Raw genomic sequence first — 24,415 nt, forward strand, 5'->3', positions numbered from 1 at the left:
CTGCCATTGATTCTTTCTAGAGAATTTTTAATTTCATTTATTGTGTTGTTTATCATTATTTGTTTGCTCTTTAGTTCTTCTAGGTCCTTGTTAAACGTTTCTTATATTTTCTCCATTCTGTTTCCAAGATTTTGGATCATCTTTACTATCATTACTCTGAATTCTTTTTCAGGCAGACTGCCTATTTCCTTTTCATTTGTTTGGGCTGGTGGGATTTTACCTTGCTCCTTCTTCTGCTGCATATTTCTCTGTCTTATTTTGCTTAACTTATTGTGTTTGGGGTCTCCTTTTCGCAGGCTGCAGGTTCTTGTTGCAGGCTGTTGATTTTGTTGTCTGCCCCTAGTGGGCAAGGTTGGTTCAGTGGTTTGTGTAGGCTTCCTGGTGGAGGGGACTGGTGCCTGTGTTCTGGTGAATGAGGCTGGATTTTGTCTTTCTGGTGGGCAGGACCACGTCCAGTGGTGTGTTTGGGGGTGTCTGTGAACTTAGTATGATTTTAGGCAGCCTCTCTGCCTAGTACACTTTTAAACTACTTTAATTTCAGAAGGACAGTAGGTGAACCTTTTGAAATATAAACTCCCTGAGTGTCTATGTATCTGTGTGTGAGTATGTGCAAGTTTGTGAGTGTGCGAATGTTGGTGCATGTGCATGTGGATACTCTTCCATTGCTTCCTTTTGCAATGATGATGTTTGGACTTCCATCTTGGGAGTTACAAACATGTTAGGATACCCAAGCCTAATTGAGTTCTGCCTTTCAAAATGTAGCTAACAGTTTTGTAAAAAACACATTTTGGACTATAGTTATATATAAATAGAAAGTATCTTTGGAATGCAATGAGCACTTAGCTATTGCAACAACCTTAAGAGCTGCTGCATTTCCTAGGCTTGGTTAAGAGTGTATAGATTTATTTCTTAACTAAATTTGCAATTTGGTTTATGGATTTTGGTTAATATCACAAAAAATCTTACAAACTTGGGAATAGTTTATTGTTGTTTAATGTTAATTATTTGTTCATTGCCTTTATAACAGCTTTCCAGAAGAAAATAGAGTATATTTAGCCCCAACTTTACAGCTGCAGCTTAATCCCAAGAACCAGCATCTTTAAAAAATGGACATGGTCCTCATGGTTTTCTGTGGACCTTTCATTTTTCCCCTTTTCTTATTAATTCTTTTCCTTTATTCCTATTTGACCAAAAAAAAAAAAAAAAAAAAGCACTTAGGGTAATAACTTGTTTATATACTTTTGCTGTAATTTTTCTCCAAATAATTATTCAAAATCACTTGTTCTCTTGCATCCTAATAATGTTTTCTTCAAATTATAACTCTTGTATTCGTCATAATGAATGCTCAATCTACTTTCAGTTATGGATGTAATATGTGCTTTTAATAACTCTATGAAAATAGTGATGTATTTTTGTATATTTGACTCAGTTTTGTTTTCTTTCTCTTTTAGTGAATTTGTTGGATTCACGGACTGTCATGGGGGACTTGGGATGGATTGCTTTTCCAAAAAATGGGGTAAGCCTTTATGAAATTTTCCCTACAACTTAAACTACTTGAATAGACATCATCTTAAATATCATATAGTTGTAAATTCTCTGGACATAGTTGATGTTAAGAAAAGAGGGGTGTGTGTGAAGGGGAGTGAGGAGACTTCAAATTAGCTTTGACTGGGAAAAGCAAGCAAACTGGGAGGAGATTTTAATGACTGAACAACAAATATATTAATTTTCCTCTCTGAATATTTCTCCCTAAAGAAATGTGAAGTTTCTTCAGCATTCAGGAGAGTTTTAGATTGAAGCAACCAACACATTTTTAGAATTGGTTTATCTTAAAAAAAAAAAAAAAAAAGAAGAAGAAGAAGAGCTAAGAAAAAAACAAAGATTTGCTGCTAATTTGCCCTTATCTTGTTTATATTGAATAGGAAATAAAAGTTCATGTGTCAATGACAGTGTTGAATCAAACACTGTGACCAATTTATTATGTGTTTAATTTACTACATTAGGGAATTAAAACATTATAAGAAATTCCTTTAAATTCCATTGAAATTTAAAATGTCTCAGATTATCAGATTATTCATCATTCAAAGGTTTTCTTTTAATTCTTGAATTTTTCTCTATTGAGAACTTTCAGAAAAGATGCTCCATTGGAAGATTTTTATAATCAACCATTGTTTTTTTATTAGTAAATTATTTTATGGTGTACATTAAAAATAACTTCTTTGGGATGAAAATTAGGTAAGCCATTTTTTAACAATATGCCTATTAATATATTTATAGTACTAACAATCTTAATACATAGATTATATAAAAAGTATTCCATTATCTCATACTTAATTAAAAACACATCCATATTATCAGATGGAAAATGAAAACATTAGTAAAATATTGTGACAAAATCATTGTATTACATAGAAAACATTAACTGTATTGCATGACTATTATATTGAAAACAATCTAGACTTTGATAGAATATTTTTATTATATAATGACTTTAATATTTAAATATTTAAAAAATTTTCAAGCTAAAACTACCCAACATCATTATTGAACCAACTGTGCTCAATAGTCTGTAATAACCTAAATGGGAAAAGAATTTTAAAAAGAATAGTTACATGTATATGTATAACTGAATCACTTTGCTGTACACCTGAAACTAACACAACATTGTTAATCAACTATACTCCAATATAAAATAAAAATAAAAAATAAAATAAAACACACATGGATTTTTATAATAAAAAAGAAAATATATAAAAAAGAAAAATAAAAAAATTATCTAACCACCTTGTGACAAAAACAAATAATATTTTCAATCCTCCATTTAAAGAAAAAGTATTGTTAAACAATTTGAATGCTTAAAACTTTATTATACAGTGTATATATGCAATTAATTAGAAGATTATGCACACTAGTAATATTTCATATGACTTTGAAGGTTAATTTCAATTTAATTAAGTAATTTAATATTATAACAAATCTGGTTATAACAACCCAAATAACCAAAACTTAAATTTTTTTTCTAATTGATGAGTATACCAGATGTTTTAATTGGTTCTTTACTTAGAACATTCTTTCTGTGGAAATAAGACAAGTAGCATTAATTGTTCTAATGCATAATAATTTATATGTTAACATCCTCATCTCAATGTGCTTTCTCTTTTTTCATTAAGTTGATATTTCTTTTTGGTTGTAAATATTATGGTTACACTTAGAGGTATAATATAAATAAAGTAATACAAGTAGATTGTTAAGATATTAAAACATGAAGATAAGCCAAATGAAAAACAAATTGTCTTAATCAGATATAGCCAGTGCCAACATAAAGGTATATATATTCTCTTAATCTGTCTTTTATCTTTCTTATGCTCTTCCTTTCTCCATTCTTTCCTTATCCTTCCCCTCACTCACCAACCTCTGCATTACTGTCTTTCTTTCATCTTTCACCAGCCCTATACAGGAAGATGGCTGGCTAACATCCGTCTATGAGAACCTGTAAATATATTTTGTACTCTTCATTTTTTCACATATCAAAAATGATTTCTTTCATAAATATCTTAAAATGCCCTTCCTGAGAAGATGGCTGACATATTGGGTTGAAATTAATTTTTTAAAAGTCTGAGAAAATATGTCATATTCTCTTTGAATCTCTCTGAATTTAGTTTTGTGTTCCTCCTATTTCCATTCAGAAGTTATTCAGACAAGGTTTGACAGAGTGTAACTGTGAGGGTAAATCTGATGTTGTAGTTGTCCTTGTAACTAGGCATTTTTAGGGAAATTACTCAATTCTGTATGTGATTTCTGCATAAAGCACAATTGACTCCTTTATAAAAACATAATCTTTTTATCAGGAATGGGCTATTTCCAGTCATTCTAACAACTTCATCCTTTCTTTTTCTTTCTATATAATTGTTAGTATAGTGTTAATTTTGTTCAGATTTTTAAATGAGTATTTTTTCAAAACTCTTGTAATTTTTTGAGTGATGTTTCTTTTGACATAGCTAATGCCTGATGTTAATACTGAAGAAAAAGAAGTTAAACTAGAGAAACTTAGTGAATGTGCACTTATCCAAGTATGAGGAATGCATGTGGAATTCAGGTGTTATATTGATGTTATGTCACCCAAATGCAAAACAAAGATACTTTTAAAATTATATTTTAAAGAAAATAAGCATACAAAGTACAAGTAGTTCCAATAAAAGGTATATATATATACACACTTTTTATATATTGTTATTAGGCTGACTCATTTAGGATTAGATAAGAAATCTAACTCTAAGTGAAATATAGATCATTGGTGTGATATCAGCAAAAATTTTGGAATAAGGGCATCTGAAAATTTTCTCTTCCATGAAAGCCATGAGAAAAGTGGAAAATATTACAAGAATCACCTTTTCAGAACTCTGGAAATTAACCAAAATCTTGGAGCAATCCAGGGAACATTTAGTCAAGAAAAAGGACTAAATCTTGTTAGAACAACAAGTTTGTGGCATTTCAAGGTGCGCTGTGTCCTTTCCTGCCACTCCAGCTCTTTAAAGTAACCTTGGACAAAACCAAAACTCTGTTGTCAGGGTGAAAAACAGCAGCCTGGCAGGCACTAGAGTGGGCAGAGTCAGGTAGGAGACTCTTCAAAGACTTGATCTCAGAGAATTGTCATTATATATAACCTGATAACTCCATGAAAGAATGCTCTTGTAAGGCTGTCTTGACTTGTCTGACTTAGAGCTCCCCCAGTCTGAAAGCCTTTACTGTATTAAGTAAAGAAGAATATTCTTTTTTTCAGAACATGTCCTGAACCTCAGGCCTTAAGAATGAATGTTTTATTATTTTATTTCTTAGACCGATAAAAATAGTACCCTAAATCTAGGCCTGAGAATTGGGCAAGTAACTTAGGAGAAACCCTATTCATCCCCTGTAGTCAGGCACACATTCCATACACCTCTTAGAAACAATCATTGCACCTGTCATACTTTTTCTTTGCTTTTAAGCTTTTAGATTTCTTATGGCAATCTCATATTTACCACTGTACAGTGTTTCTAAAACTAGGCTCAGTTCCTGGCATATAATAGAACTTCAATAAATGTTTATTAGAAGGATGCTTATTTGTTAATTTATGAAATGGGACATACATTACTGAGATGTAGTTTTGCATGAAGATTAAATAAGTGGGACTGAGAGTAGAGCTGGGCACAGTTTTGGCACCCAGTAAACATCCTTTCTTTGATCTTCTGCTGCATTTCTGTTCTCCTAATATTAAAAGATCCATCAGTCAGTCATGTTTTTGTGTTTCTTTGTTAGTTTTTTGACTATATCTGTATGAATTCATTGTCAGCATTTAAAGATTGGGAGATTTCATATAAAGTCTGAATTTCCAGCTTCTCTGTTTAGTTGGAAGTTTCAGAAAGCCAGAGCTAGCAGCTTTCTATGACCTCAACAGCCCAAAGCTGAGTAAAGGCTGCTATTGGAAGAGAGTAAGCAAATTCTCCTATTTGACTCAATTTCTACCTGCTGCTCTTCGGTCATTTAAGTTGCTGGTCTGCAATGTTGGCATTATCATGGAGTCGTTTTTTAATACTGCACACGCATCAGTTTTTTCTTCTGTTTTAGGAGGGACTTTTAAAAACTTCTCTTGTGTTCCATGCTGAGCCTGTTTCTTCCTAGTTTGTGTTTGAGTACTTCACCTCAGTTACGGCACATCCTTTGAATTTGGGCTTCAGCATGTGCTTTGTAGCTACAATGTATGAGATAGACAGTGGGTGTATGTGTGAGTGTCTTCTGCCTCATGGTAATAACTTGAAGCCTCCTTCCTTTTTTTTTTTTTTCTGTACATATCTAGGATTACTATGTTACAGCAAAGGTTGCTTTCATGCAAATTTGCTGCATTTGTCCATTCAACAGATATATATTGGACACTTAGTTTGTGGCTTGAACTCTTCTAAGAGTGTGCCTTACTTAGTTTGTGCCTAGTTTTGGTAGTTAGTTATAGTAGTGAAGAAGAGTCAGTGCCTACTATAACCAAGGTTACGGTAGTGAAGATAGTAAGTGAAGAAAACAAGCAAAAGTCCCTGATACCCTGGAGCTTGGGGCAGTGTTGGTATTTTGAGAATGAGTTATCAGAGTGTTAGAGCAATGTGATCAATGAAATGCATTCTATTATTTTCTTTCTATACTTGTATGAAAGTGGCAGAGAGGTGACAGTATTCTCTCAAGGTCATTAAAGTAGCTTGTGACACAACTGGGAGCAACACGTGTATTGCATTTGGCACGTGTGCTGTCATATCATTGTTTCTCATTGTCTTGCCATGAAAAAACTACTCTTTCATTTAGTACATAAATTCATTTAGTACTGACAATGACAATGTAAAAAGAGATATTTAGTACTTTTTTGTAGATGAAGAAAATGAGGCTCAGTAAGGGTAAGTGATTTTCCCAAGGTTACGCGGTTGGTAAGAGACTGAGGCCATTTTAAACCCAGGTCTTCCAGGATACTGATTAATTTAAACCAGAGGTGAACTCCTACAAATAGTTAGGTCTCCAGAGACATAGGTTCTGGATGGTTCTCAGACGTCTAGTTCATGTAAGAGAGGAATTCATGCTGAAGAGAAAATTCACCTCAAAGAAAGTTTTAAATGAGGTGGAGTGGGTCACATGCTATTAATTGCTCGATCGTAATACATCTTTGGAAAAATGTATAGCACGTAGGTGCTCAAATATATAAGTTGCATTTGTTATATTGTGTATATAACAAATATATATATAATTAAATAATTATATAAAACGTAGATAGGTAATGAAAAGGATGAATTAACTTGACTCCCAGCTATATCTGTAATTCACTCTATTATTTTTGGGACCTGTGTGAATCTCCGCTTTCCTGTTTGTTAAGCAAGGATGGGTGGCTATTATATCATCTACCTTGCAGTGTTGTTTTAGGATAAAGTAAGATAATGTATTTGAATGCACCACTTCATCGCTCAACCATTGAAGAAGCAGAAAAGATGATGGTTGGTTAAAAAGCTACTTTTGTATTGCTGTTTTCAAACATAACCAGAAAGCAACAGTTTGGTGGTTAAAAGCAACAACCACTCAGCTATCTCTTTGGCATTTGACTGTTCAAATGAAGTAAGTAAACTCTTCAGAGTTTTTATGCCTCAACTCCCAAATGTGGGACTCAGTACTCTAATTTCACTTTGAATAAAATTAAGGGGAGGGTTTGTCGATTTTTTTTTTTTCTCCCGGAACTGGTCTTTAATTGTAGACAGAAATAAAAACAAATAAGCAAAACACAGACTGACTTCTGGCTTAATTGATGTAAAATGTGCATAGTTACCCTCAATTCTAAATTTCACTGCCTGTTTGAGTAAATATTTTTTTCCTCCAGAGCACCTTTTGTTAGTATTTTACACTGAGGTTCTCAAACTTTTTCAGCCTCAACCCATTAGGACATAATTCTAACGGCAATAGTAATTCGTAATTGTGAATAAGGAATAATAAAGAGACGTTGAGAATTAATTTATTTCATGATTGACTCTATTGCCAACCCTCTTTTTTTTATATTTACATAAGATTTTGTCTTAAAATACTTGTTACTTTTTTAACCATTGCCTTATTTTTAAAAATTAATATACTTAATTTTTTTAGAGAAGTTTTGGGTTTGCATAAAAGTGAGCAGAAAGTATGCAGGGTTCTTATACACAACTTCAATATCCTCCTTACCCTTTTTTCACTATTAGCATGTTGCATTAGTGTGGCACATTTGTTACAATAGACCAGGCAATGTTGATACATTATTATTAGGTAAATTCCAGGTTTATATTAAAGTTCACTCTTTCTCTTGTACATTCTCTGGGTTTTAACAAATACATAATAACATGTGTTTACCATTGCAGTATCATACAGAACATTCCCTGTCCTATCTGTACACACCCTGAAGATGTACTCTGCTTCCTTCTAATTACAGTAGCGTTATTTCATTCACCTTCCGGAACATTTAATGTTGATTAATTTATATAGTCTGATCATTCATGTTAATAGCATTGTTTCCTGGAAATTTTGAGCAAGTGTTTTCAAAACATTCTTATAAGAATAAAATGAATGGCTATCGTGTTTGTTTAGAGCAGATTATGCTCTTAACGCCTTAGAAATTTCACTATTGCTCTTTTTCCATATGTTGTTGTTACAAAAGATCACAAGATAGACCTCCTTCTTTGCTTTGGCGGAAAGCCTTTTCCCCACTGAGTCCTTTGTACTTCCTGTTCACCCAGTGGGCAAGCCACCACATTCCCCTGGCTGTCACCTCTGAATCGTATTGCAAATTCTGCTTTTATTTTTGCTCTCTTTTCCTATTCCATTCAAAGAAGATAAACATTATTTTTGCAGTCTTTTCCTATGCTGATCTTAGGGGGTATTAGGATCATTCAAAATAACTTATTCACTTGAGAGAGATTTCAGAATATTGACTTAAATCATATTTGTACTAAAATGGAGACAGAGTAAGCTGCTCTCTGCCTAGGGGAGAAAGAACAAGCAATAGTCCTTACATAAAGTCACTTCAAAATGGGAGTTTATGGCTTTTCTTGTCTTAGTGTCAGTTTGTTCTATTTTCTGATTTCTTCGAGACAGAGAACCTGTGTTTACTTTTGAAGTTGAAAATAACTCAGGTTTAGATTACTCAAAATGGACTGTGAATCCATCATTAGTGTTTTATGTGGATTCTCTTGCATCAAGAGAAACTTAAACTGGATTTTCTATTCTGATACTCAGATTTTGGTAAAAGTGTATGTGAGGGTTTTGTGTGTGATTCCTCCTCCCCAAACTTAAAGGCAAAGAATGAGGAGAAGTATTTGAACCCTGCTAATCTCATATATTTTGGTTATGATCAGGATGTTTTGCCAGAACCTTGTTTTGGCTTTGCTTTCTACCAAAGGAGAGGAAAGATAATGACAAGCACTGAGGCCCACACTGAGCATGGAGAGGCTATTAAAGATTAAAGTTATGCTGAAGTGGAGGAAAAAAGAGCACATTAGTGGATATAGAAAAGCTCTTTATTTGGACAGTATTGGAAAAGAATTCTAAAGGGAATGGATATTATACTATATAATGCAAATGCCAGTATAATGAAGAACAACCCTATTCCAAAGTAGCTTTGTATTCATTATTTTTTAGAAAAACAAAAAGCACACCCAACCCGTAAGGTAATTAAGATAAATAATTTAAGGAATTCAAGACAGTCATTTAGCATACACTGAAGTTTAGATGAAGCACAGTTTCGCACTAGATTTCCCATATAGAAACTAAGCAATTATGAAGAAAGTTTTTTAAAGTGTGCAGTTCTGCTTTGGCATGTGAGACAAATGTTGTATTTCGCCTTTGCTATATATTGAATGTATTAGCAACAGTCACAGTGCATTCATGCAAGGTAGGATTGAGACATGCATATATTATTTGTTTACTAGGTGTCACTCTGTTTATATACTTAAAGTCACTATAAAATAGTGCCTATATTTTCTTCTTTACAGTCTCTCAAAACACTCCTGCATTATAGGGCAACTCACAAACATAAACTGGAAAATGGCCTCTATTCATGATATCCTCTTGTTAATCCTTCTTCTTACCCTAACTGCAATAGGCTAGCTAAAGACCTCATCCTTCAAACTGCAGTTTAAGTCTTATTTCCTCAGGAAAGTATGGTTCAAAGATTAACTGTTCTTCCATTAGCAGATCATGCTGTGAAATCCTTTTTCCCTCCATCCCAACCCCTATCTATTTTTTCTCCAGATCACAGTGTGTACAGCTATGTTATCCATACTCATCACCTAGACTAGCTTTCTACCCAAACACTTAATTCTACTGATCCGCTCCTTTTGGATGACATTCTCTATTGGTCTGTATAAGAAGCCGGGAGCATACATGTGAACAGAGTTTCAGGTTATTTCTAAAGAGTTATATATGTTACTGTCACCTTACCTGTGATGTCAGACACCTGTGCACCCACTTACTTCAAACAGCCATTTCCCAATATTATTCCCACCTGTTTTATATTGGGTACTCATGTTTTCCTTTTCCCCATTACGTATATGGAGATTTCTGGGTCTCTATCTAGAGGTTTCTCTGTGAAATGACTTACTCCTTGTAAAATCTGGACCTAAAATCCTTCTTCTTCTGAAAAAAAATTCTCTGCTCTCATTGATATTTGCTCCAGTTTCCATATGTGACTATAATGATTTTTTTTTTTTTTACTCTCATCTTCCCATTCATTAATGAAGATGTTAAATAAAATGGCTTTGCAGAGGTCCCCAGGGGCCAAACACCAGATATTTTCCTAGTGGTTTGATTGCTGTTTATCATGATCTTTTTTTTAAACCATTCTTCAGCTGTTTTCAGTTCATGTGACAGTGCTCCCATGCAAGTCAATTTGAATTAATTTTGCAAGCAAAATGCTTTATGGTTCTGAGTAGATAATCTCCCTCTCCCACAGAGAAAATATATACTGTAATCATCCAGCATTCCTGTTGATTATTTCCATTAAAGGCAGCACAGGGAGAGAGAATGCTCAAGACTCCTCTCGGGTTTGAAGTTTTTTGAGGCTTTTGCTATTCATTGCCTTATTCTCTCTCCCTCTCTCCCTCTCTCTCTCTCTCTCTCTCCCTTTTATTTTTCTTTTATGCCACTCTTGCACTAATGCAGAAAATGATGGTCCATACTGCTCAGCCTGGAATCTCTGTCCTCTGGAGCCTGGGGCTGGTATCTTTGTGATCTTATATCCCAACACACTTCCCCCCAAATGAACTGACTTCTCTCTTCTTAAATCCCCAAAAGATTCATATAAATTTCTACCTCTAGTGTTTTGCACGGATTGCTTGAAATACTTCACCTTCCACCCTCCATATAACCCATCTTAATACTAATCATTTTTTCCAAAGCCCAGTTTAAGTTATACAGCATGAAACTTTCCATTACCACCTGGAAAGGTGACCACTTCCTAGGCTGAATCAAAATCCAGCACTTCCTGTGTATTGAGCACACTAAAAATTAGATATTTATAGTGTTACCATTGTTTGTGTATGACTACTGTAAGCTTCTTTAGTGTAAAGACCTTTATGTTGTTATCTCTAGCATGTTGCTCTATGCCTCAAATATAAATTCGCATTAATCGCATCTGCCACTGATTGATACATAACTAGGCATCTGAATCTGTAGGAAGTGGTGGTTGTTTAGATGCAAAAGGCTATACATTTTTGGCTAAAATAGAATAGTAAAAAGATACACCGAAGTTTGGATCTAGGGGTTCTTATTTATTTGGTGTCATGTAAGCTTGAACCAAGAATACTTTATTTTTATTATACAATTAATTTTACCAAAAGACTGTTATGTGCCAAATAGTGAGATTACATTGATATACAGGACTCACTTCCTCTCCTCAGCTAATCAGATAAGTTTGAATGATGTCTCCTAGAGTTGTGAAATACACAGTCTGCACAAACATATACACAACTCTGGGCCCCCCTCTCTATTGAGTTCAATCCAAATTACTAATTTGTATACATATTTGCCTCCTTAAAGGCATTATGGTTAACATGGAGACTTTGAAATCAGCTAATCTAGATTCAGAATCTAACTCCACACCTTACTACCTAATGTGTAGCAAGTTAGTCACTCTGTGTCTCCATTTCCTCATTTATAAATTATGTATAATACTACCCACTGCACAATGTTCTTATGCCTGTTAGAATGAGATAATGAGGCAATGTTTAGCATGATGCCTGTTTAACTCACAGAACCCAATATCAATTGAGTTCTTGAAAAAAATGAAACCAAGGGATTGGCCAACCTTTCATGATCTGATGTTCGCCTCTCTCTGGTTCCTACCTTTGACTAGTCATTTCTTTGTTATTCTCTCAGCAAACCAGATTTCTTTGCTTCAGTTTCACATGGCTTTCACACAATTCCAAATTTGATTGCCTGTATTTAAAAGACCAGCTCAGGCTGACTGGGGATGTTCCAAATTCCACATAAAAAGATTTCCACTTGGTTCTGCTGACCATCACTGATTCATATATACCCAGCTGGATTGAGGAAGGAGGGTAAAATCATACAGTATAAGTGTAGCTCTAGCTGTTGGTGACCATCTCTGCTATAAGGAGAGCAGCTTAAAAAAAAAAAAAAGTTGGTGTCATCTCAATTAGTGTCTCTTAGGAATTCTGTTAAGGAAGCACTTCCCTAAGTATAAAGCCGTTTTCTCATATAAAATTTATTTAGTTATAAAAATAATTACTAATGTGAAATGTTTATTCCAAAAATTTGCAGTGAAATTAGTTGTTTCAATACATAATTTCCATCATGTTTCTAAAGCCTGATTTCTACAATGCGTATGAATTTTACCCAGCATTCAATAATTTTATTTGAGTGGTCTCTTTGATTTATTTAAATTCTATTTGATAATCATATTTAATTGGTCTATTTGACTTATTTAAAATCTTACTATTATATGTCCCACTATTTTTATATTTTAGACTTCATTGTAATCAGTGATTCTACATCTTTTGATTATCATCATTCTGTTCTGTAAGACAAATATCTATGCGCCTCCATGCTTCTTTGCGTATTTCAGTATACATCTAGTTATTATGAGTAAGAAGACTAACAGCATCCTATAAGCTCATTGTTTCCTTAGAGGCCAAGAAAATCACCCTTGTGTTTGCTGACCTGGTTCTGAAAGTCCCTATGTTGCATCATAAGCCAAATCTCTTGTTTAGAAGCAAGTTATAGATACAAAAATATAGAAACAAAAGAGTAAGGCAGTCTTTACTGTTGAGTAATAGTTTTTACAGTCTTTAAGATAAATTAATGCTTTTCTTATGTGGGATTGCCTTACGTGATTTCAATGCTTCCAAAATGTTACTGTGAATATTTAATGCCATAGGTTATGAATCTGAACTTATTCAGAATATACCTTCCAATTCAGCTTTATTTCTTAACATTCGATCTAGAACATATATAATAGAAATGGTGTGCATATGCTTCATGAATCCTTCATGTATTCCACTCCACGTTATATACATCCAGACAGGACAGCTGCCAAAGCTGTTGGAGAAGTTTCATTTTAAACAGAGCTTTGTATAGTTGGGCATGCATGAACTTTTAGTTGATTATAACATGCAAATATGTAATAAGCCGAAGAATCACGGGCTGTGATTACAAATTATTTAAATAATGGAGGATTATTCACTTTGTGTCACAAATAGTTCCAGTCTTCACCAGTAAAGGCATAACGATGAGTATAATCCTGAGAGATAAACTCACTTCATTAAACAAGCTTCTCTGGTTTACTGTTTGCTTTATTTTGATGCCAGATTGAATAATGGGATTTTTAAAGGTAATTTAACAGTGAAAATATATTGCATTTATATCATCTTATAATTTTGCAATACTTCTACATTTGTAAAATATATAGATTGAGGTTATTATGATAAAAGTAGCATATAATTTCAATGCTAATGTCAGGAAGATTAAAATGGTTCCGAAAAGTAATATTAGCATGTCATTAATCTGGAAGGTGAAAGGTAACTATAATGTCATCAGATGTTGAGAGTGTTTTCTAGCTAGCCAATCACCAGTAATTTTCATGGTAGCTTTATTCATTAGTGCACTGAAATTTATTCCTGACATGTACATATAATATATGTTGTGGTGTTCTTTGAAAGTAGAAATGAGCATGAAGTTACAATATCATATACACAGTAAAATATTGAAATTAAGATTCTCTTATTTACTATCTTTGCAATGTTTGTGTCTTCCTCAAATTCATATGTTGAAATCATGATGCAATGGTATTAGGAGGTGGGACCTTCAGGAGGTAAAATCAAGAGAGTATAACCCTTAAGATGGGTTGAGTACCCTTATAGGAGGCAGGGGAAGTTTGCTTCCTCTCTTTTTCTCTCTCAGCCACATGAGGATACAGCAATAAAGTGTCCATCTACAAGCCAGGAAGCAGAATCTCATCAGACAGTAGGTCTGCTGGTGCCTTGCTCTTGTATCTCCCAGCCTCCAGAACTGTGAGACATAAATATTTGTTGTTTAAACCACCTAGTCTGTAGTGTTTGTTAAAGCAGACTGAACTAAGACAGGTGCCAATTTCTATTTTTCTAAAGGAGTAATAAGGTATAATGTGGTCAGCCACAGAAAAGGCAGTGAAAATATGGGAGATCTCTCTCTCCTGCTCAAACTACACATCCCATAAAATGAATGTGTATTTAGTAAACAAGACAGACTGTTAGGGTGCAGATAACTTAAGGAGGGCTAAAACTCCTCAACTGAGGCTTAATATTTCCCAAATTGATGTTTTACTTTAGTAGAGTAGTAGATTTAATAGATTGTCTGAAACAGGAAATTCATGTGTTAAGCCAAAGGGGTTTTATACCCAAGTAAGTTTCAAAAATATTAAATGAAGTAGAATTAGCATATTTCTCTACTTATTGCATTATACTAAGCCTTTGTAGATTAATGACCATGCAAGTCTCCCAAATAATTTGATCAAGAAACATTTTACCTACTATATGTATGAACATCTTCATGAAGAATGTTCAGCAGAACATAGTTTAGGAAACATTTTTTTCAAAGAACTTGTTTTCTTTTTAAAACATATGGATGCAGTGATAACAGAGAAATAAGAATAAAGAAATATATGTTTTTCCCTTTGTCATAATGACATATGGAACAGTGCCTAAGAATCACTTTCTTACACATGCCTGGAAATTTTGTCTAAGGCACCATAATAACAACTAGCTAGTCTATTACTGGAAATTACCACCATATTAGTTTCTAATATGTGGCTTATTATAGGCTTATTAGGATTATTATACATTCTTATTGCAGAGACTAGGTGACTTAGATATGCAAGCTATGGTTGGAGAGGATTTCAGATCTACTTTTTCCAAGGGTCAATGAGAGAAATTCCCTTTTCATTTACATAAATGAGAAACAAAACAATTTATTTAGCTCATAAATAAATAATAATTTATTAGCTCTAGTTACACATCTATATAATATCATCTGTTGCTACATGGTAGGATAGAGAATGAAGCCATGTAAAATCCCACAGAAAGTTATATTGAATGAATGTCTTCTAAAAAAACAGTGTAACTTTTCCCTTAATCTGAGCATCACACATGCACAAGTGGATTTTCTAAATAACACTTATTTGAGATTATATGAGTTTGCATATAACTTTGAAATCATGCTTTTGAACTTAATTTCTTGAATAGTTTATTTGTTCATCATTTCCTCCAACAAATATTTATCCATCAAACTAAGTGCTTAGAATTATACTAGACACTCAGGATACAAAGATGCAAGTTATTCATTGACTTTTTTAATAAACAAGTGCTAGGGCTGGAGATTATATCATTATACAATTAAATACATAAAGAAGTTCAAGTCTTGTAATAGTTTTTAACAGTGAAATTCGAACTCCAAATACAGATGTGTAACATTAAATATTCTATCAAAATAATGAAATAGCTAATAGCAATGCTGTCTGTGGACTCTGGTGAGCAATTTGTATATTCAATGATATGTTAGGCTTCTACTGCGATACTTATAAAACCTCAGAAGTTCAAAAGTATTTTTCATTATTGCAATAAATTCATGTTTTATTTCTCCATTGCCAGTGACAAATTTGTGTCAAGCCATGTTTTACATAATGCCTCTTTTCAAAATGTAAATTGTCACTCAAAGTGTGACATATTTATGTGATATTAACATTTATTGAAATACTTTCTTTAAATAAATATTATAACAACTGCTAACAAACCCACATACTGGATCCTGGATGTTGTCTGTGTAATTGGTGATGCCAAAATCAGATTTACTTATTTTTAACTATAAATTGAATCAGCTATTATATTGTGGACAATTTCTTATCATGTAGCTACAACCACAGAGACAAGCAGATTTTTAAATTTAGCTCATTTTTGCAATGGCCTCCTTCTGTGAATTAGATCAAGTAGGTCAATTACTAAATCTTTCTAGAGATGAGAATATTGACATACCTCATAGGAGAACTGGGAGAGAAATACAAGCACTGTTTAAATGCTTGATATCTTAATATTTCTGAATGTCATAGCTGGTATCACTTGATGACTGGAGGAGATTAGTTTACCTCCTGTGTTACATAGTATGTGATTGCCTCTGCACATGACAAGAGGTGCATACGGAATATATGAAAATTCTTCATAGATGTGTGCTTTCTATACACATGTAAAAAGGCAAGTAATCATCTTATATATTGTGTTTGATAAATTGGCAGTTTCAGAAAAAAATAGATCACAGGCACAATAATTCTCTTTACACAGCTTTTTCTTCTATTATCTGTCTATTATTACATTTAATAGATTTCCCTCTATAATAGAGATTTGTGTCTTTCTTTAATATTCAGTAATTTATGTAGGAGATCACATAAGGGAAATCTTGAGCTTAATATCATAAGGGAAAATCTTTTCTTAGTTATCTAAATCTGAAATATGTTTAGTGCTGTAGTTAATAAAAACAATCATGTGCAATAAACACTGAACTCCAAGGTGGTCATTTCATCTATATCAATGACTTTTTTTTACAGCAGTTGTTTTAATTAATTTAATTAATTAATTAATTAATTTAATTAATTTATTTTTTACAGTAGGTCCTTGTTGGTTATCTATTTTAAATATAACAGTGTGTACATGTCAATTCCAAACTCCCAATCTAACCCTCTCCCCTCTTCTCCCCTGGTGACCATAGTTCATTCTCTAAGTCTGTGAGTCTGTTTCTGTTTCATAAATAAGTTCATTTATATCATGTTTTTAGATTCTGCATAAAAGCAATATCATAGCATATTTGTCTTTCTCTGTCTGACTTACTTCACTTAGACTTCAATTAGTATGATAATCTCCAGGTCCATCCATGTTGCTGCAAATGGCATTATTTCATTCTTTTTAGATGGCTGAGTAATATTCCATTGTATATATGTACCACATCTTCTTTATCCATTCATCTGTTGATGGACATTTAGGTTGCTTCCATGTTTTACTGTTGTAAACAGTGCTGCAATGAACATTGGGTGCATCCTTTTGAACCATGTCCTTTTTTTTTTTTACATCAGTTGCTTTTAAATGTCTGTCTATTAAATTTGTTCCTGTTTCACAGATGAAATTATTTTCAATAATCTGTGTCCTTAAAAACATCTACTTTCAAATTTATTAGAATATTATGAGAGAGATAACAATGGGGTTTATTTTGTTATGATTTTAAAAGGAAATGCACTGTTTAGTAGCAGTAAATGAAAGTTCTTGCCCCCATCTACAATCAGTTGCCCCATCTACTACTCCAATGGGTAGTAACCATACTCTGCAGTGAATTTGTGAATCACTAATCTGAAAGGCATTGAATAATGATACATAAACCTAAAAGCATTCAATTTTCAGTTTTGGAATGTCACCAAAAATTATTTTTGTATTTAAAATAATTCAATAAAATTTTTATCTTATAATTATTTTATCTCTTTCTATTTAACTTTTCCTGAAGTATGACAATTATTTCCACTTTACTTTTACCTCTATTTTTGTAAATCTCTACAGGTTATTTGGCCAAATTCTGTTTTCCTAGTTTTTGATCTGATCACAACTGGTAATAGTGAAATGTGAGGTTAGCTGTTAGATCATAGATTTTACTTTAATTTTTTGTCCATTAGTCATTAGTTACCGATGGTGCAAATATATGCAGTTTTAGCATTTTCTAAAGTTTTACTTTGAATTTAGCAATTTTGTCAAATAAAACCTTAAACTTTCATTGCTATTTATAATAGCTGCCATAGTACTATCAAAGCATATGGCTGTTAAAACACATAGTTCATTTGTTTCTAAGAGCGAGATACTCTGTATCACAATCTTTAATGTGATTTCATTAAGAATTTTTGTTATATTGTTCTATGGCACTCATAATAATAGGTATGATCCATTACATAACAAGGCAGAAACATACCTATCAGGAAGTCATGGAGCCACTGACCTCAAAGTCTTTCTTTTAATTGAAGTACAGTTGATTTACAATATTGTGTTAGTTTCAGGTATACAGAAAAGTGATTGTTATATTTTTTCAGACTATATTCCATTACAGGTTATTACAAGATATTGAATATAATTCCCTGTGCTATATAGTAAATCCTTGTTGCTCACCTATTTTATGTATAGTAGTTTATATCTGTTAATCCCATACTCCTAATTTTTCGCTCCCTCCTTCTCCCCTTTGGTAACCATAAGTTTGTTTTCTATGTTTGTGAGTCTGTTTCTTTTTTTTTTTTTTTTTTATTATTATTTTTGGCTGCGTTGGGTCTTCATTGCTGCACGCAGGTTTTCTCTAGTTGGGGAGAGCGGGGCTACTTTTCGTTGCGGTGAGCGGGCTTCTCATTGCAGTGGCTTCTCTCATTGTGGAGCACGGGCTCTAGGCGTGCAGGCTTCAGTAGTTGCGGCACGTGGGCTCAGTAGTTGTGGCTCACGGGCTCTAGAGCACAGGCTCAGTAGTTGTGGTGCACAGGCTTAGCTGATCCGTGGCATGTGGGATCTTCCCGGACCAGGGATCGAACCCATGTCCCCTGCATTGGCAGGTGGATTCTCAACCACTGTGCCACCAGGGAAGCCTGTTTCTGTTTTGTATATAGATTAATTTGTATTATTTTTACATTCCATATATAAGTGATATCATATACTATTTGTCTTTCTCTGTCTGACTTACTTCACTCAGAATAATATTCTCTAGGTCTATCCATGTTCTTGCACATGGTAATATTTCATTCATTTTATGGCTGAGTAGTATTCCATTGTGTATATGTATACTATGTGTATATATATTCCATTGTATGCATATATATTCCATTGTGTGTATATACACACACACACACACACACACACACACACACAACACATTTTCTTAAGCCAGTCGTCTGTTGATGGGCACTTGGGTTGTTTCCATGTCTTGGCTATTGAAGATAGTGCTGCTATGAACATTGAGGTACATGTATGTTTTCGAATTAGAGTTTTCATTTTTTTCTGGATAGATACCCAGGAGTGGGGTTGCTGGGTCATATGGTAGTTCTGTGTTTAATTTTTTTAGGGAACTGTTTTCCATGGTGGCTGCACCAATTTACATTACCAAAAACAGTGTAGGAGGGTTCCCTTTTCTCCATACCCTCTCCAGCATTTATTATTTATAGACTTTTTGATGATGGCCATTCTGACTGGTATGAGGTGATACTTCATTGTGGTTTTGATTTGCATTTCTCTAATAATTAGCAATGTAGAGCATCTTTTCACGTGCCTTTTGGCCATCTGTATGTCTTTGCAAAAATGCCTACTTAGGTTTTCTGCCCATTTTTTGATTGGATTGTTTGCTTTTTTGCTGTTGAGTTGTATGAGCTGTTTATAGATTTTGGATATTAACTTCTTGTTTGTTACATTGTTTGCAAATATTTTCTCCCATTCCATAGGTTGTCTTTTCATTTTATTGATGGTTTCCTTTGCTGTGAAAAAGCTTTTAAGTTTGATTAAGGTCCATTTATTTATTTTACTGACCCCAGAGTTTTTATGCCTTAGTCTCCATGGAGTGGCTATTCTGAATATACCTAGATTTTGACTTCCAAAATCCTAGAGCCTCCTGCCTCATATAGCTATTTTGGAAGAGTATAAGAGAGACTTTATATTTCCTTTCTAGCACTTATCATAAACCTGACATTATATTATATTAATTATATTGTATTATGTTATATTATATCATATTAATTTTATGATTGTATGCCATCTATGATAACATGTTAAATATAGGTATACTTTAAGAAACATGCAGTTGTCTTTATTGTTCACTGTTGAGTCTCCAGAGCATATGGTGATCAATGTAATTGTTGAATGAATGAATAAATAAATGAATGTGTGTTAGGAAGAGAAACATTTCCTCATTTATAAGAGTATGGATTTAGATCCTTGGGATTGTCGCAAAAGAGCTATGAGCACCGGACCTCCTCAGTTATATCTTAAATGTGCTGCTCATAGAAACAATATCATATATATTAATTATATATTACATATGTTGATAGCTTTTTGTAAGACTTACGACCTAGGAGCCCAACCTCTTTTAATAAAAGCTTTTTATTATGGGATATTATTTCCAAGATTCAGATAGGTTAGTTATAAATATTATGAGAGTGCTACCTTTTCATAAGCTAAACTGCCTAAACCCATGTTATCCAAATCAGTTGATAATAAATTGCCATAAAATGACTTTATGCCCTTAAAATTAAATCTTAATATACTATTTGTTTGCAGCCTTCCTGAGTTTCTACATGACACACCAGCCATTCTTCTCTTATTAATAATTGAAATTGCATGAACTTGAAGTTCAAGTACTGTGCACAGTTTACTTCAGAAGCCAGACCAAGTCCATTCTAGAAGACATCATTCATTCCTTCCTTTTCATAGGCAAAACCCAACAGGCATTTCCTAGAATATAAAATAGTTATGCCACTGATCAACCAGTGATTTGAAAATTAAATTCAAAACACTCTCTAAATCAAAACCCATAAACTACCCTCCATTATGACTTATGTTTCATTAAAAGAGAGAATTCTAATACTAAAAATATAAGCATATAATCCCCAAATAAAGAATAATCCATTAAATTGAACAAATTGAGTTTTATGAAATACCTACTACATTTTTCTCATTTCTTTAAGAATTAGTGAAGACTTTGTCACAGTCCATTGGTTAACATTTGGAAATGATATAAAATTTGGTCTTCACTTACAGACTGAAACACTTAACTTCTTGTCCAGGGTTTTAAGAAATCTGCCATGTTTCCTCTGACTTGAACGTAAATTCACACCAGTCCATATGTGAACATATAAACAAATTAAAGTGTAAGTGTTTTTCTAGAAAACCTTTACATTACTAAGGTGTATACCATTCTTTCTAACTCAAGGTATGCGCCCAGATCCTAGTTGGTAGATTGAATAAAAAACTGTACTAGGTATAGAGTTCATCTTTGAAGAGTATACCAAAAAAATACTGTTTAGAATTGATTCTAAGCAAAAAAAAAAGTTATTTTCCTGTAGAATAAAGCAATCTGAACACACTACAATTACATAGGACTAATATGAGGATGTCTAGAGCAAGTTGGGCCTTACTGAATAATTTTAACCTTAAGATTCCCATCTAAGGTTTAATCGTACTCCTTAGGCTTCAGCAAAATAGAATCTAAGTGAAACTTTGATCTGAGAACTTAATGGACTATAGGCTCTCCTTTGAACTCTGAGTACTGATAGTAATGTTCATGCCCGGTGCACTCTTCCTTTGTTTTTCCAAATCTCTAACATGCTCAGAAACACATCCACATACAGACACACAGATACGCACAACCCAGTACTAGATACAGAGAAACACTCAGAAGATGTCCAGGACTAAATGTGTCAACGTGCTAGGAGTCCTAATAAAAATAACGCATGCTAGAACCCTGTGAAAGGGTTTTCTGGAATTAACCCAGTATTTGAACTCTTCTTCTTATCCCTGGGAACCTGACTTTATTTCTGCTTCTGGATCTGAATTTTTTTCCTGGATTGTGATTTCTGAACCTTTCTCACTTTTTGGTGCTCTCTTTCATTTATTCAACAAAATAACACTTACTGTAAATCTATTTTGTCCTAGTACTTTGTACATTATAATTGGAGAAATGAAAGACAAACTCCATGCTGTTCATAGTCTAATGGAGAAAACAGACTGTAACTATTAATTCATAAGCATTATCATTCACTTACTATGTGCCAGTGACTGTATTTGGCATTGCAGAATCAAATATGGATATCTTATCTCCACTTTCAAATGGTTTTTTTTTTTTTTAAACATCTTTATTGAAGTATAATTGCCTTACAATGGTGTGTTAGCTTCTGCTTTATAACAAAGTGAGTCAGTTATACATATACAATATGTTCCCATTTCTCTTCCCTCTTGCATCTCCCTCCCTCCCACCCTCCCCATCCCACCCCTCTAGGTGGTCACAAAGCACCGAGCTGATCTCCCTGTGCTATGCGGCTGCTTCCCACTAGTTATCTATTTTAGATCGTATAAATTTCAAATGGTTTAAAGCCCAGATTTTAATATATTTGTTTGTTCCATCCTACTTCTGGCCTCAGTAGTATTTGCCACTCCTGAGCTTAGATGTCTTCCAGGTTGGTGCATATTGTCATAGCCAGCATAAGTGAAGAAGGAGGCGATTTATGTAAACAAGTGATGTTCCCCGATGGTTTTATTTCATCTTTTCTTGTTTAACCTCATTAAACTTGATGGCAGTCTTCATTATTCAAACTGGGCTATATCCTGGTTAAGGGGAGTATCGTTTTTCTAAGACCGGTGTCTGAGGTTAACAATTACTCTATTGCTTTTCCTAATGAGTTTCAATATATCATGGAAAAAATGGAGACTTGGTTCATAGTGATACCCATGTAAGTATTGAAGCATGCTACTCCCTGTTGTTTCTCCTACCTATCTGTAAGGAGGGAAGACCATATCACCTTGTGTTTTTCTTTGTTCCCACATATGGTGAAGGCATTGAGCCCTTTATAAGTTAATACAAATCCATTATCTGATTCCTCAAGTTTCCTGGGTCATTTTCTGAGTACATATCTTTAAATTTTTCCTTATTGCTGAAACTCTTAATTTCTTTTCTGTTTTAGCATGTCTTTAGCCAAACAAAACTCCAGCCAACACCATGGGCTTCTTTCATTTTACAACAATAGATGTATAAGCATTCAAGAACTGAAATACTATTTTGACTTTCATTTTTATTTAAAAAAAGGGTTACATAGACCAGCAGATAGGAGATTTTGAATGATCATTCATTCTGTGTAACTGTCATAGACAAAATGTAAAAAAAGTAGATTAAAAATCTTTAAAAAATTAAAGTGTAAATTAGGTCTCTACTAAAATAGTAGTAGTTTTCTCACAGAAAAGAAAAACTGAATGGGATTCAAGTATCGTGAAGGAACATCACATTAATTTGATTTTTAGTATATTTAAAAGAACACTGTGCATTTAGATTATAATTGAGGGAAAGGAAACAATTCTTTTTAATCCAACTCAAATTTTTTTTCTGTATATTTCTAAACCTGAAACCTGAGCCTCATCTGGGCCTTATACTAAGACAAGGTATAGTTTTGAACATTTTATTTAGCTTTCTAGAATATCTGTTAGTTATTAACTATTAGTTGTGTAGCAAACAGAACAATAAATGGAAGTCAGTGACAATTATTTCCTGTGATTATGGATATATCCTTTATCATATACAGAGTCCTGTTTGCTCCTCTACAAGTAGATACAGAAATATCAAATATTATCTAAGATTATTTAGGCTAAAAAATTCTATGTTTCTGTACGATAACTAGATAACTATGTAACTGTACGATAACTTATCTGTTATCTACATTTGCTCCATTTATGCTTCCTATTACTAGAATATATTGGTGAAAGGGACTGTGTTGATAAGCAGAGGAAAAGGCAATTAAAAACTTGTTTCAGTTTTAAGATTAAAATCCCAATGCAAAATTAATTTCACTATTCCCATTTGTGGTCACTAACCTAAGGAAAAAAAGGCCTCAAGATGATTAAGCGACAATCTAGGAAGATATGGAAAAAATATAGGCAGAAGATTCAAGTAGGGAGAACAAACGTAAGATTTCTCTTCCCTACTGCTGTAATTTCACTAATGCTGTAAAGGTTTTATATTTGCCTAGAATTCTTAGCACTCTCAGAAAAATCCATTTTCACAGTAATCCTCAAATAAAAAAATTCCTCAATAAAATGCAACAAAATATTTAGATTGAGTTGATAGAAAATTTCTATAAGTATTAGTCAATCACTGTCTTCAACTAGCATGCCCTGTTATAAAACTCTACAGTTTAATGTAGGTCAAAATTAAATTTGCATTAAACTAATGATCAAAAACATGTAAAAATGAATGCTAAAAATATGGAATTGCCATCTTAGAACTATCACTAAACATTGAAAATGTTCATATTAAGTTTTTGGTAAAAATGTGTATTTTACTTCAGGAGCTATTTTTGTTGAGAGCAGTTTTTTGGTCAGAAAAGACTCAACAAATTCAGAAGGAAGAAACTGCAATGGATCCCTCGCTGTTCCTTCTTTTACTTCCACCTCAAAGAGAGAAGCCCTGGGGTTCTGAAAAATAAAGTTGTTCTGTATGGAAGTTCGAGCTTCTGACTGGGCAACACAGTAACTGTAGACGCCCTCCATTTCTACGGTGTTGGTAATACGGCTATGGCAAGTGGATGCTGTGAACTTTAGTCTATGATGGCAATATAATCACTTAAACTTGAATAAACTCAAAG

General features: G+C 33.4%; 1 protein-coding gene across 5 annotated transcripts in view; it reads left to right on the plus strand.

Moving 5' to 3' along the window:
* The window catches only part of EPHA5 (EPH receptor A5), a 320,620-nt gene that overhangs the window by 27,854 nt on the left and 268,351 nt on the right, over positions 1–24,415 (plus strand). For all 5 annotated transcript variants that reach the window (XM_059924076.1, XM_059924074.1, XM_059924077.1 and 2 more), the window contains exon 2: positions 1,452–1,516. In XM_059924076.1, coding sequence (XP_059780059.1) covers positions 1,452–1,516 — 65 coding nt within the window. The remainder of the gene's footprint in view (positions 1–1,451; positions 1,517–24,415) is intronic.

The sequence above is a fragment of the Balaenoptera ricei genome, chromosome 5 (genome assembly GCF_028023285.1).
Source record: "Balaenoptera ricei isolate mBalRic1 chromosome 5, mBalRic1.hap2, whole genome shotgun sequence".
In the NCBI taxonomy this organism is placed as follows: Eukaryota; Metazoa; Chordata; class Mammalia; order Artiodactyla; family Balaenopteridae; genus Balaenoptera; species Balaenoptera ricei.